The following is a 15,563-nucleotide window of genomic DNA, read 5'->3' on the forward strand; positions in this document are numbered from 1 at the left end:
CCATTAATCCATTATAATGGATTGGATGAATGAGTATTCAATTTTTTAATTAAAACTAAAAACACTTTTGAATAAAAATATTCTTTTAAAAATCATTACTTCATTCGAACATTTTTAAAATGTTTTTTAATTTTTTTAACAATCTTTTTAGGCAGTGATTTTTTAACTTCATTTTATAGGATGTGCAATTAATATTTATACCCTTTGTGAAATTATATTTTCCTTTAAAATTTAAGGGTCTATAAAAACATAAGATTAACTTCCCACTGCACCGTTTCACATCAATGATTTTCCTTTAAAATTTAAAATAAGATTTAGACAAGGGTTGTAAGAAGTGAAAGAATGCTATAAATGTACTTGATATATATATGAGAAATTTTACAAACTATGATGTTTAAATAATAAAACTTTTCACCAGTAGTACATGTGATATATATGCCTAATTGCTTAGTGAGCATTTATTCTTTGGTCTAATTCATTTTTTACATAATTCAAGCCTGTTGTTTAATTGCATACTCATTTTGACCAAAATAAGCCAGTTGCTAATGATACCTAAATAAGTTTATTTTTACTCATTAGAAACAAAATATAATAGCAGTGTACTTTTCTCTAGGCAAAGAAGAAAAATAGTTTTACATAACTAACATTTTTTGGACTTTACGGCCATTACTTTACCTAAACGGGTATGGGTTAAATTGTTTTTCTGATTCAGTTTAAATCACTAGCAAATTTGATTTATACATTATCTCAATCAACTGGAGCATATGTTGAAGATGACAAGAGAAAGAGTAACATTAATTCTTACTTCAAAATTATATTAAGTAAAAGCACTCATTTACCAAGTAGTAAGTAATGACAAGTACGCTAACGAGGTAAAATAGTTAATTATCCTTAAAACTCCTTAAAAGCCAAGACATTGTTTAGTTCACAGACTCAAATGAAACCGAAGTGCTGACATATGATGAAATGTCCTTCATTTGTTCAATAGCGTTGACATCAAATGCTTGTCAGAAACCTGAATATAATCAAATAAACATTAATGAATATACCATGTATAAACCAGAAATACAAAATTAATAAAATTAATAAAGGGAAATCTGTGTAGAGAATGTTGTGATTTGATGTTATGTGATTCATTTGAGTATGAGGAACAATATTATTTTCAGAAGGAAAAACTAGTTTTATCTACGTTATAGAATTGATTAAATTAGATCTTGATAATGGTTTTAAAAAAATAAGGGATCGTGGTATTATATTTTTACTCAACGGTATACTGATCTTTATATTTATATCAAACTTTCTTATAAGTTGTAATTGAGTTGACAATCTTTATGTCCGTTATTAATACATTTGCTTATAATAAAAAACCAGAAATACACAAGTTATTCAATTAAAAGATATATTGCATGATTGATTTTAAAATTTGAAGTTTTTTCCCTTTTCTTCCACGGGTACAAAAATTACATATAGATGATAGTAGAACACATGTAAAATCAAAGTCTATGAGAATTATTAAGGATTATAATCATTACCTATTGATATAAAGAAAACACAAAGGTTAATAATACTTACGTACGTTCTCCATCTTAGCTTGATTGTTGTTGCTCTCCAACATCAACCCAAAGTGAATATTGGGAAAATGTGCCCACTAAAAATGAAATAATTTCCTTTAATTAAATTATATCACCGAGTGAGTATATACACATTTATATAAATATATTTTAGTTTTTTAATATAGTCCTTACGTTCTTTGCAGCAGTACTGAATGCTTCTCTGTGACTGATATCAGGGTTATTGGTCTTGATCCTCTGAATCTCTTCCCTGCATATATAAGTACAAAAACGTCTCAAATTAAAGCTGATTTTATTTTTATTATATATATTATAAATTAAACCATATATATCTGTAATGCATTAGTTACTTTATGAACTGATTATAAGCAGAAGGTACACGCTGCCTCTTCTCGGGAGCTGAAAAGAGAAAATAACAACTCATCAAATATTGTATAATGTATAATGTATATAACAATATTAAATTATGGATACATTTATAAAAGAATTGTAAGTAGTAATACTAATAATTTTGAGGGCTTTGTAATACCCACGTCGGTTCACAACCCTTTCCTCAGTAACATGTGTGGTGGGTGCACGCATTGCAATTCTGTTGTTGCATTTGGAAGTGGAGCCACTGGTGTCAATTCTATACTCTGGATGATTAAAATGAGTAGGTGCCTGAAAATAAAATGTTGCAAGGAGTATAAACAAATTAACATGTCCATATACAAGAAGAAAGGAACATTTTATTTTTTTATTAAAAAATTGATACTACTTGTTTAGAGTAAAGACTAGATGATGGGTTTCTTAAGGTATAGATTCAAATGACATATTTGTTATCTTGGGGTTTGGTTCAATCCACCACTCCTTGGTTTTATTTCTTTCTTAATAAATTTTTGGGGTGCTTAGGCACTTCAAAATCTTATATAAAAAAGTATTGTTATTAGTAACTAGTAAGAATTTGGTTTAGACCATATAAGAGATGTTGGATTGAATGAGTTAGATTTAGGGATCTACACAAAGAAAACAATTAATATTCTGTGTATAATAAAATAATAATCTGATGAGTAAGAGGTGTTAGTAACTTTAGGAGACAAAGATCTAGAAAAGAAATCATTAAAACCTAGCTAAACAACAAATTATTAACCCATCAAATCAAGCTTCTCAAGGCAACACTTGTGTGGTTTGGCTTGAGAAGTTAGGGACAGGTTCTGACTCCTCTCTACTAAAACTGCGAAAAAAGAAAGAAAATAAAAGAAAATAGGGCTTTGGTTTATGGCGGCTGCAGGTAGCTAGGGCTCCAGTACTCTTTTTCTCAGGTAGAAATAACAGACATGCTTTCTTTCAAATGTTCCATTAAACACACTCTGAAACCTACCTGAGAAATAGAGAGAGAGAGAGAGAGAGAGGCTTCGATTTTCTCAAAAAGGAATAACTCCCCAGAAAGAAACCCTAGCTAGGATCCAGAAATCAAAGAGGCATCGAGCTAGGTTACTGTGTATTTATTTTGGTATGTAGTATGCTTATTTATTACTTCATCAAACTGAAACTTTTCCCCTCGTAAAAGGCTCATTTTAGTTATTCATATTATGAACTGAAACTTTAAAGCACACCTGAACATCTTGCCATGACATAGACTGAAACGCAGAGGCCATGTTCACGGACCATAGATTGGTGCAGTGACCACATCGAACGGTCACGATGTCAAACAAGCTACTGCATGGAACACTCACCTGCACATTTCATCATACAATATTACCAACCCCTTCAATAATTATTCTTGTAACTCTGCTATATAATATAGGCAGTAGTACAAAAGAAAAGCTATTAGAACTTTAGAAGCCAGAAAAATTTAAATAAAAAACCTAGATCGATGATCTCATGAAACGGAGAGAGAAAATAGTAACAACATGACAAGTGAGAAGTGGGGTTCTGAAGGAAATTAGGGAACTTCGTTTACTTGAAAAAGGAAAGAGATAAACTAAAAAAATTGAAAGCTGCAACGATCCAGGGTTTCTTCCTTATCTGTTAGAAATAGTAATTGTTAATAGATTTCTTTAGTTTTTTGTTTTGCTATTGCACCTGAATAAGTAGTGCACAGTACTTTAGTGTTATAGACTTTTACCGTAAGCTAGTTAAAGGTAATTTAGGTCACAGATGGGGTGTGAGATAGGAAGTTAATTAAAAGGGGTGGAGAAGAATTGTCCAATCAAGACACAGTTCATCATAAACAATGCCTGTTTTGGCTTTTTCAAGAAGGACACCCTTCATATTTATCAATACAGCCAGCTAGCTTGCACAGTGAATTAGCACTCATGTGTGTGGCCTTGTTTGAGAGAAGAAAGAAAAACCTTCAGGTTAAGGTTATGACTTTTCTTTGACTGCAAAAGAAGGGGGAAAAGGTTCATCGATGGAGACTTGACTGTATAACCAAAACAAGGGAGCTAGCTCAGAAAGAGAGAATTAAATTATTAGAAAAATTGCTGTGTCAAAATAACACATCCACTGCTTCACAAAAGCCTACACATATTGCTTCCTTTTCAGGATCTAACTGAATTCTTTTCTTTTATCCTTGGATATGTACAGCACAGGAGAGAAAGAAACTAAACAAGCAAAAGAAACTGTCAATTAAGTATGTAAGCCTTTTAAGCACAGCATATAGATATCTAGGTATTATTTGAAACAAGAAGATTAGCATGTAAGAGCTGAAAAGTAGATCTCCCACTAGATTAATTGTTAAAAGTGATTATGGAATGAAAGATACCGCAAGAACAATGTTGCAGAACTTGCAAGGGATGTAGCAAAGTTGCTCAAGACCAACATCAACACTGCAGCTAGACATGTCTCTTTCAAGCTTCGAGCTAGATAGAAAGTGGAAGAAGAAGAAGAAAGATAAAGTAAAGGAGATAGATGTGTATGGAGCTAATTAAACATGCCTCTCTTGTAATATATATATATATATATAAGCTGAGAGCCAATGCCTTTTATTCTCTTCTTGATTAGATACTATTGTATATGTTATTATAATAATAATAATACAGTCACAGCGGTAAAACTTGAGGGAGGGCCTTGTAGAAGAAGAAATATAGAGTAAAGAGATGGAAAAAAAGAAGTTGATGAAGAGTTTGTTGGGAGAGAAAAACTTGTGGGAAACATATCCAATGTCACATATTTGGAGACAAGTATATTTTATGGTGCTATCAATCATAACTAAACTTTACTAAGAATTAAATTTTCAACATGTTGTGAAGATTTTATTACTTGTCTCTATATAAATACGTCTTCACATAAGTCTTCAACATGTAAGGGAATTGGGGAGTCATAAGGCGATGTGATGGTTCAGGTGAAGAGTTTAAGGAATGAAGTGAAAAATGTTGCCGATTTGAATCTCACTCACAACAAAATACTAACATGTTAACATTTGACAGTAAAAGATAAGGTAATGGATGAGGAGAGAGGGTAAGGCAAATGATAATTTTGCTATTTAAAAAGAAAGTAGTTTCATTTAGTAGTGCCCACTGCAGGCAAGGAATGCTGGGACCGGGAAAGGATAATGGTTTTGAAGTTCATTTAGAGAAAGCAGATTTAACTGTGCAATAATTCGTACTGATCAATTTAGGTTATTTTTATAACTAATGGTAATATGGCCTTAAGACATTAATCATTTCAGGAGTCTAAATCTTTTTTTTATTGGTGAAAAAACAATTTTATTAAAGAGGGTAGAAGATAATTACAAGAAATTGCAGGACTCAAAAAAATAGAAAATTTAGTTGGAGTCAGGAATTGCAAACTTATCACTTTTGCCATTAATCTAAAGCCAAGACATAAGTTTTACTCTTAATTACCATCAGTTTTATCTTCTTTTTTAAATACCTCAGTGCATCAATATTTTTGTTTCCTGCATTAGGATATTAACTTATTTGTGATGAGTTTAATTTCTTGTATGGCAATTAGACCTACATACTGATGAATAAAAACATGAGGGTTGTATTATTGGTTCATAGAAAATTCAGAGAAAGCAGTTTAGTGAGGAACAGATAAGGCTGTATGATAAATTTAATTGAACACTATTACTTTTTAATCTCAAATCTTTAGAAGATAAGAAATTTCAGTATTTCATTATACTTATTTATACAGTGATTAAGAGTGTCTTGAGCTAATAGTAAAAAATAAGCCTTTCTAGACATATAAATTATTATAGTAAGTCTAGCCTTTTTCACTAAAATAGTACAAGGAGCATGAATGAACCTCAATACCAACAAAGAATTAGTATATTGGTGTAAGGTCCATTACATTCTAAAAATGACAAATATTAAGTGTTTGATTCCTGAGAGCGACACTTATTGGAAGGAACAACTTCACACTTCAACAAAAGATTAATTCTTTATCTATAAGATAAAAAATATCATATTAGAATAGGGGTCGCGAGAAAGCATAGCCTACCATCCTGTCATAGTAGCGAGTCAGTTTATAGTGAGAAAAAAAAACGAATCAACCTCAATTATTTAATAACTTGCTCCAGCAAGTAGGTAATTCATTCTAATGAGACATCAATAATTTATGATATATAAATAGTGTATAACTATCTTCTTTTTAAAATATAAGTAATTTAATATTAAATAAAATTGGAGAGATTCTACATAATAAGTGAATTCTAGTACCATAGCAGGGTAAAGGTTTTTGGCCGCAATACTAACTTTATACACATGATAAAATATAGTGTATAATAATGAATATTACAAATTACGATGGAACGAGAGAGTGACCACTCCGAACCTAAAACATAACTGCAACTCCGCAGCGGACAAGGAGGGCGATTATTTATCACACAATCCTAGTATTACTTTCCTTCGGTAACATGTTAAATTCAAATTGAAAAAAAAACCTAACTAACTTACTATTAATGTTCCTAACTTTAATACACATCCCTATATATCTACCCATTTATATTCACACAGGTTCGGTTTATTTGAATTGCATGTAAAACTATTTTTTTTCAATTACAAGAAGTAAAAGAGTTATGGATTCCTTTTCCCCATAAATTAAATTATACTAATTGTCACTCATGATATGCAGAGATTAAAACAAATATTAGATGTGTTAAGTACAATATAAAGTAATAGAATAAAGTATAAGAAGATAAATTAATTTCTCAAACCATTAAATTGTGTCATATGTCATATTAAACTGGGGGAACTATTGTCATAATTTTAAAACTTTGGGAAAATGATTTATCTACTTATAGCATATACTTTATTGCCACAAAATATTGTATTTTGAATAAATTATTCCTCATAATGTCTATTGAAATAATCAATTTATTAATAGTTTCAAGCACACCGCGTATATAAATCACAAAATTATAAATCTACTACTGTACTTAGCCCTCCAAAAACTTAAATGGGTCCACTTCCAAATATTGTAATAGGATCACATAAAAATGGCACTCTATTAAAAAGTTACCAGCTCAACTTGTGGAATTGAATGGTTCAGGTTGAGGATAATAGTAAGTAGAAAAGTATATTGGTATTTCTTTCAGGTCATAGTATTATTAATACGTACGAACTAGTAGCTAGTAAATTTTAATGTTCACTTTGGGTGGTAAAAAGATGTCTTTCACTTTCTTCACACAACCTTTTTTCACAAGTTTTGTTTCCACAAATCAATCACAAAACATGGAAACAGTTACATCAAATATGACAGTTGAAACCCTAAGGGCCACTAAAATTGCTTCATATATAAATCATGTTGTTTTGGTTTGTTTTTGTTGCTTCTTTTGTTTTTTTCTCTCCTAGTTTTTCTTAAATTAATGATAAATACTAATATGAGAAGAGAAAAATATGTATACTGATAGTGTAAGAGTTTTTTAGTCTGTCACTGTATTATCCATCATTCATTTTCAATCATCGTTGACTTAAAAAAATAATCCAAATTAATAATAGATAATGCACTGGCTGTATATATATATTTATATGTCAGCGCATAGATTAAATACTCATATAAAAATCATATGATTTAGACTTGCGACCTTGCTAGAAATGTATTTCGTCCCTAGTTCAATGGTTTATTGGCAACATAAGGATTTAAAGGATTGGTGCCTAAGATGTGTTTATTATTTGTAGTAAAAAAAATATTGTATCCTTAAAATAATTAATTATATTGCAGAAAAATTATTGAAGAAGACAAACAACATAAAAAAAAAAAAAGAATTCTCAGGACATAAATGATGCCCAAAAAATGAGAAATCCACAGCATGATTACTTTATTAGGATCTCTTCTTTGTCGATTTTGCCATTTTAATAATGCACTGTTCTATTGCACATTTAGCTTCGGTCCCTTTCCATGTCTGGAGAAATAAATACTACATAACTCACTTTGTTTCAACACCTTCCTTTTGGTATATTATTGAATTATTGAAGAGATGCTGCCTATATCATTATATTTATCATTTAAGTTTTATTCGGTTGATTTTCTTTTTTGCTTAAGGAAAGAAAGGAATGATAAAAGATAAATTCCGGAAGTTTTTTTTAAGAAATAATAAAAAGAATTTAGCGGTTTGAACTTAATTATTCACATATCATATATCTCATAGTTTAACCAATCGAATTACTATAGAACAAAATTAATCTTTTATGTATATCCAAGACTGTTTTACCATCATGTTAAGACTTAATGTTTTTAAGAAAAATGAATTTAATTGATTAATAAGATATCTTGGGAAAAAACTGTCTCAAACTGTCTTATTTCCCTTAATTCAAATAATTTTGATTTTAAAATATATCATAAATGAAAAATTAAGACATATATTAAACAGTAAGTGAATTTAAGTAAATAAATCATATACTGATAGTTTAGTATAAAGAGATGTTTTATTCTCTAAGATTTAATGTTATCCAACAATTAAATCCTTATCACATATATTGGTGAGCTTTGTAGGACAACAAATATATTTTAGCAGATAAAAAAGATTAAAAAAAAGTATTTTAATAAATTTAAACAAATTTGGGGCAGCCACCCCACTTATCCCTAATATAATCAGCCATTGGTTAACTGGTAATGATTGCTTATATGGCTTTAAGTAATGGGAGATAGACACAAGTACACATATTAAAATTACAAAAGATAATGAATCAAAAGTGTAATTAGGGCTTATGATTTTTCCTACGCATCTAACATTTGAGTTATGCACAAATTTTTAATCGACAAAATAAAAACTTAAATTGTGTAATGATTTGGTTTTCTGAAGATTAATTTCTTTGAATTAAATAAAAGATGGGTAGCATCTCTCTATCACGGGGACACATTTGAATGGATGCACAGATAGCTCTGCTTTTGTGTATCAATTTTATAGGCAGAAAAAAAAGACTATAGATAACTAGGAACCAACCAAGCATGCGTGACCGAGCCTCTATGTCTGTATTTTGTAGGAAGGTAAAGTGTAAAGACAAGGTACAAAAGATTTAAATGGACCCCAAAATAAAATGGAAAGAGAGAAAAAGTACTCAACTTGAAGCATTTAGAGGGCAATCTTGGAGGTTTTGTACAATTAATTGATTTAATTAAATAGTGGGTAACCAAATTGTGTATCATGCATTTTTCTCGTGTGAAAAAGTAGACTCTTGATCAAATAGGAACATTCTTATCTTTGGTTCACCTTCAATGAAATAGGAATATATTCTTATTAGGTTTGGTTGATTAAATATATGATACATTGAAATGGCAAGAAACTAAAACAAGTGCAGAACACAAATTGAAAAGAAGAAACAACTAACCATATATGAATTCAAAATTAGATTTATTAGGCTAGTGAGAGATTCTAATAAGGGAGAGAATGAGAGGCCTAGGGTTATATTAGTGTATATTTTATCGTGTATCATTTATTTTCAATCAACATTCACTCTTCAAGAAAAATAATGTAAAGGAATGGAAAATGATTATAAATATGTATATTATAAGTGCATATATATTATATTCTATATTTTATCACTTTTCTCCCTTCCCACCAATTTTTCTTTCAGTACACTTTTGTACTTCCATTTGTTACTAAACATTTTTCTAAAAAAATGTCTATTTGTATATAGTTAAATATAAAGAAGAGGAAAAAGGTAGAGCAGTGAGTGAGAATTGTAGGTGAAGGTGCAGAGGAGAGTATCGAAGGTGTAAAGAAGCATTTAAGAGCACCTGCAATGAAGGGCTGTCACTGTGTGAGGCAGAGGACACTGTCTAGGACCTGCACTTAAGGGCTGTCACTGTGTTATGCCGTGGGTGAGACTTGTTCTAGTTAAGGTTCCTATCCTCTTCTTCCCCAATTTTCATGGGATATTGGTTTATACCAAAAAATAATTAGAAATTAATCTTTTAATTTAAACTTTTCAAGCAAATTTTATAGGGATTTCATTGTGTTTTTTTAGACTACAATAGGTATTTCTTACACTTTTGGATAAGGAACTAATCTATTTCGTAGTTGTTAAGATTAATTTAAGAGTCGAGAGATGATATTTTTTGGTGATATAATGTTATTCTTAACTCTATGGAATGAATGATCTATTTTGGGTGTGTGTTATTTATCCTCTTTGGAGAGATAATGTTTTTCTTTACCAATAAAGTGTAAGGCTTATTATATCACCAGTATGACGAAAATGTCAATGATTCAATTCATGTGAGTGACATTTATTGAGAAAAACAATCATATACTTTAAAAGAAATTAGTTTATTACTTAAAAGTGTGATAGATTACTCTTTATTAGTATAGAAAAAGATAATGTTTTTTTTTGGGTAATACTTACCTAGTCTTTGTTGTTGCGTTATATTGCACATACATCTCGTAAAATATCTGAATCCATAAGCATGATATAAATCTCAGTATGTGACTCTTTTGAAATTATTTCTCACAGGTCTATTCCTCCAACTCTCCCTAATAAATTTCTCACTACTAGCTCGTTTATTTTATACATTTTCTATTTATAATATTATTTTTATTTACTAATAAATACCTATTTTTATATTAACAAAATTAAATATAGTTTGTATACACAATTACGCTCCTACAATGCAGGAACAACGCTCAAAATATGACTACCTATTGAAGTAGCAATTTAAATCTATAATCTACCAAGGAATACCCTACAAGGCTACAAAGAAGCTCAAATATAAATCATTTTACCCTATTTTACATGTATAAATATATGAGTGTTACATGTATAAATATATGAGTTTAAAACCTGTGCATTGCCCGTATAAAATTTTTTACATTATCAACTATTGATTTGTATACTCTTTATTTGGCTATTAATGATATTTAATAAATTAATATGTGTAATTTGATAATATAAAATAATACTTACACCATATATTAGGAAGGAGAGAGTGGATATTTTCTTCTTTTTTTCGAGGCATATAGTATAGGAGAGAGTAGCTGTCCTTGTTGAACTGCGAAGTGTACGCGTAGCACACAACATAAATATAGACTACCCTACAATTTCTACACCTTTCTAGACAATGATAAAGTTAAACAAGAGATTATAAAAATTTGTGTTTGTACTTTGTATGTCTCCATGTGAACTTAAAAAAGAAGAGAATGATATTTTGACCTGTCTTATCAATTAAGTTCATCATTCTTGTAATATGTTTTCTTTTCAAGTCAACTAGATGATTAGATTGATTTAGTTATTGTGGGCTATATAAATTATAAATTATAAACTACTACATTATAAAGTACCCGATTTTCCAGTCTTATGACTTTTTGCTACTCATATTATTGCATTATACTTGCCACCAAATGGTTTAATGGTTAAACCCCATAACCATTTACCTATAGGTTTGTAACTTATAATTTGGTAATTCGATAGGTAAAAATATGACATTGGTTTACATAATTATTGGTAGGAATGTTTCTATTTCTAATTGATGTATGAGCTTAATGATATTTTCTTCTATTCAGTATATCAGCTTTATAATGTACATAAGTACCTATGATACTCATATTCCGTTGCTTAATTAGCTATAATCATAATTTTCTTAATTCATATAAAATGACAAATACTGGCCCATAAAAGAACATAAAAAGATTAATTCTAGATCTGGATGTTTATTCTTTTCTCTTAATCGTATTTTATAAAGTGTAATATCTATGCATTGTCAGTTAAAGATTTATGTACATTCATTATAATATCTACAATCAATAATAATTAAGCATGAATAATAAAATGACAGTTTATAAAACTCTTAATATATTTTTTTCTTTACTATAATCACCATGTAACTGTGTCCCATAAAGCTAGCCTAGTAAATATGTGATGTGATATCATATAAGTATCTGAAAAAAGTATCAATATGGCAAACCAAGGTAATCAAACAAAGTCATCACTGGAATCTCTAATATAAGAATATATTAAGCTAAATTATAATGGGAGGAATCCAACCTAGTAGGAATAGCATTCCTGAAATTATGACTTTTTTCAAAAAGTGATTTCTTTATACAAATGCTTGAAGCGTGGACTACTTGCGAATTGCATCTTGATGTTTCTATAGCAAACATTTGGAATTACTTGAACAACACGATGGGGATGAATGATTCATTCAAACTTGTATAAGATGTTAGTAAATTGCAAGCATATATATAGTATTTTCAGAAAAACCACAACAAACACGGATTCTTCTTTTATTTTGATGGAAATAAAAATGCAAAAGTGCAATAAACTAGGGATAACTAACTACCAATCAAGCTTTTAAATTTGGGTCCATGAATGGCTAAAGACCGATATTATTAATATTTCATGACTTATCGAAACCACAACACGACAACCATATTTACTACATTTGTCCGCAATTTAGGGTAATGTCAAGGTTTTAGGAATATCCGAGAACACAATCGCTATTTAAAACCTTAGTACCAAGTTATCCGCCTCATCACTCTAATAATGTGAACTGCCAATTGAGTGAACCTTGGTCATTTACTTTTGATGCTCTAACATATTTCTTTTATTTGAGTGAATATGCTCAAAGACACTCCAATTTCGTTCACAACCAGAAGCACTACATGTTTGACTTAAAATGAGGATTGTCAGTTGTTGCAAATTTGGTGCACCACATCTCGCATCCATATGATTCCCACCATTGATCTAAAATAAAAAATATAATAAGTTTAATACATATACTCATATTCATAATATATTGAAGTAGAATTATAGAATATAAATTAACTATCAATCACTAATTTTACCTGGTCTCACTGTAGTTCTTTCACGAATAGCAACTTGTCTTCCAAAATATAATTCAGAATCATTAAATATTCTCATCTCGCTTGTCAATTTAGTATTCAAATTAGTATCTCCATAAGAACACCTTTCAATGACATCTAAAAGGCCAGATATTGTGGATTTATGTTTTTCAAATTCTATGAAGTTGAATCGGCAAACTGGATTTAACCAATAGCCCACAGCATGAAGATTCTTACAAAGCTGAGAATCCCAACGACTATATATGATGTTCAAGTAAGGTTCCACTTTCTTTTTATTTCTTTGGAACCTTTTCACCATCTCTTCTCTTGCTTTATAAAAAGCTTGATAAAGAAAACCCATGACAGGTTTATCTTCACAATCAACAAGACGTAACAAACAAACTAGTGGCTCAGACGTAACAAACACACTCTTTAGTGTAGGTTGAGCTCCTACAGTTGTTCTAGGCATAAAAAACTCACCAATGTGTCCAATGTTTTTCCCCCTTTGAGATCCATAAGGTAATGTTATGGCAACATCTTCCACTCTATCATCACTTGGATTACTTTCCTCATACTCTTCTTGAGTTTTTCTTTTCTTGTTTCTGCATTCATCAATATTTTGTTTCATTTGAAATTTCACATCTGCATGAACTTTCTTACATTGCTCAACTGGCCCTCTTTCTCCAGCCAAATGACTCTTGAGCCTATTAATTCCACCACCTCTGGTAATCTTTTTACAATAGAGGCATGATAAAACAGTTTTTCCATTAGCTTCAATAGCTTGTGTACAATGCGCCCAAGCTAAATCTGATTCCTGACAAACATATCTTTGAGAGGAATTTTGTATTGATGCTTGTGAAGAATGTGGTTCTGTTTCGCGTTCATTAGACTGATTAGAAGACATCTGTAACAGAAACATAACAAATAACAATAACAAATCATCATATGAAATAACTTAACAATATAGAAAACTTATAAATATAAGCTATATGATGAAATAACCAATTATGTATATGACTATAACAATTAGAAATTGAGAAAAACTTATTAGTTATTACTATTATATTACCCTATTATTGTTATTGTTAATTATTATTACTAATCAAAATTGCCTTTATTGGAGTAAATTATGATCATAAAACTATCATTGTTACAACCAATAAAGAATGCATCATGCTTTATTGAATACTCATTGCATCACATTGACATTCACATAATGAAAGATTTATCGTTCATATAAAGACAATACTACATGCTTGTAAAGAGACTATTTATTGCTTGTTAATTCTTACTTTTATTATGAACTGAAGTCTCCACATATGGTGAATACTTATCAGAAATCAAAATGACAAATTTATTCAAGATGTCAAAGTCAAAACACTGCCACTTTTATCAGTTTTATGTATAGTCGTATAGGTTTTTACCCATGTTAATTGAATTTTAATTTGTTTAAAGATGAAGTCATGAAACAGTGACAGGCAAATAATTGAATTATTGAACTTCAATAATAAAAGCATACACACGGTACAGTGACAGAGACGGCATATAGTAAATATAAGATACTTATTGTGGGTAATGACACGTAAATCATAGGTTATTGATATTCAAAAATGCAAAATACTTACACTCACGACAGATTGCATATGGCACTATGACAGTTTCACAGGTTTATGACAGCAAAGATGAAAAAAGGCAATTCCAAATTAGTCACTTGTATGCCACTATTCAATAATTCTAAATTTAGGGTATTAGTTATAGCCCAAAACGACGTCGTTTTGGACTTTTTTTCTTAAAAATACACCTCACAAAACGACGTCGTTTTGAGGTTAGTGATTTTTTTTAAATAAAGGTGACTCGCCGGTTCAACCAAGAACCGGCCGAGTCATCAGTTTTTATATAATCCGGCCGAGTCCAGCTGGTTCTTCCCAGATCTTGTGCATAAACGATATGATATGTGGCTCAGACCGGTTTAGAGGCCGGTTCCTGATTTAACCGGTTGAACCGACCAGTCCGAGCCGGTTTTTACAACTATGGCCAATGATGCATGGAAGTAAAAACCATGTTTGTGTGAGGAGATAGAATTAGATTCAGAATGATACACACACATATTTGTTAGGATTTTCATCCTAACATGTACACTATCCGCCTGTCCAGGGTTGAGCCCTGGGATTTGACGGCGAACTTAAAAAGCTATCTACAGACGCTTTAATTCTTCTTTGAGTGGCGATATGCTTTTGAAATAAGTTTTACTCTTTTTGCTATTTTGTATTTCTCTACGCCATGTAGTAAGGGTAGACATCTGTTGTCCCAAAACAATGTATCACTTCATGTGTTGCTACTTGTGATTGGGTAAGAAAATTGATGAATTATTAAAAATTTAATTTAAATACATTTTTTCAACCAATCATCATCACTGCCACATAGAATGACATACATTATTGGACAACAGAGGTGCTCCCATCTAATTCAGACACTTCATAATTTGGGAGTATATATTCACTATGACAATATATACAGCAAACATGTGCATGGTTTTGTTTTGGACGAGAGTTCGGCATAGTCCACTTTTAGCTTAGGAACATAAGAAAACGAAAGAAATCTAGTCCATATTTTGTTTCTTTGCTGGCCCATCACAATCTATGAATTTGCAAGCCCATTATCGAAAGCTATTTCCTATGATTTTTACCACTGCGCATAAAGCCCGTGGAAATCATTGATCCAAAAGCCTGATGAAATACTTTTTTGTACTATCAAAAGTATCATCTTGCTTTTTTGATTAAAGAACTAATACC

The 15,563-nt window shown here is 30.5% G+C and overlaps 1 protein-coding gene across 2 annotated transcripts; it reads right to left on the minus strand.

Annotated features, from left to right (window-relative positions):
* On the minus strand, positions 804-4,536 carry LOC109354420 (axial regulator YABBY 5-like). Of its 2 annotated transcripts, none has more exons than XM_019596913.1 (7): positions 4,318-4,536; positions 3,167-3,286; positions 2,105-2,231; positions 1,922-1,970; positions 1,746-1,821; positions 1,577-1,648; positions 804-1,015 (listed from the first exon to the last, which is right to left on the minus strand). In XM_019596913.1, the coding sequence occupies exons 1-7, from the start codon at positions 4,393-4,395 to the stop codon at positions 974-976; spliced, it is 564 nt and encodes a 187-aa protein (XP_019452458.1). In that variant the 5' UTR covers positions 4,396-4,536; the 3' UTR covers positions 804-973. The 2 variants fall into 2 exon arrangements, with proteins under 2 accessions (XP_019452458.1, XP_019452466.1); XM_019596921.1 differs by having other exon boundaries at positions 1,573-1,648; positions 4,318-4,532.

The sequence above is a fragment of the Lupinus angustifolius genome, chromosome LG01, assembly GCF_001865875.1.
Source record: "Lupinus angustifolius cultivar Tanjil chromosome LG01, LupAngTanjil_v1.0, whole genome shotgun sequence".
NCBI lineage: Eukaryota > Viridiplantae > Streptophyta > Magnoliopsida > Fabales > Fabaceae > Lupinus > Lupinus angustifolius.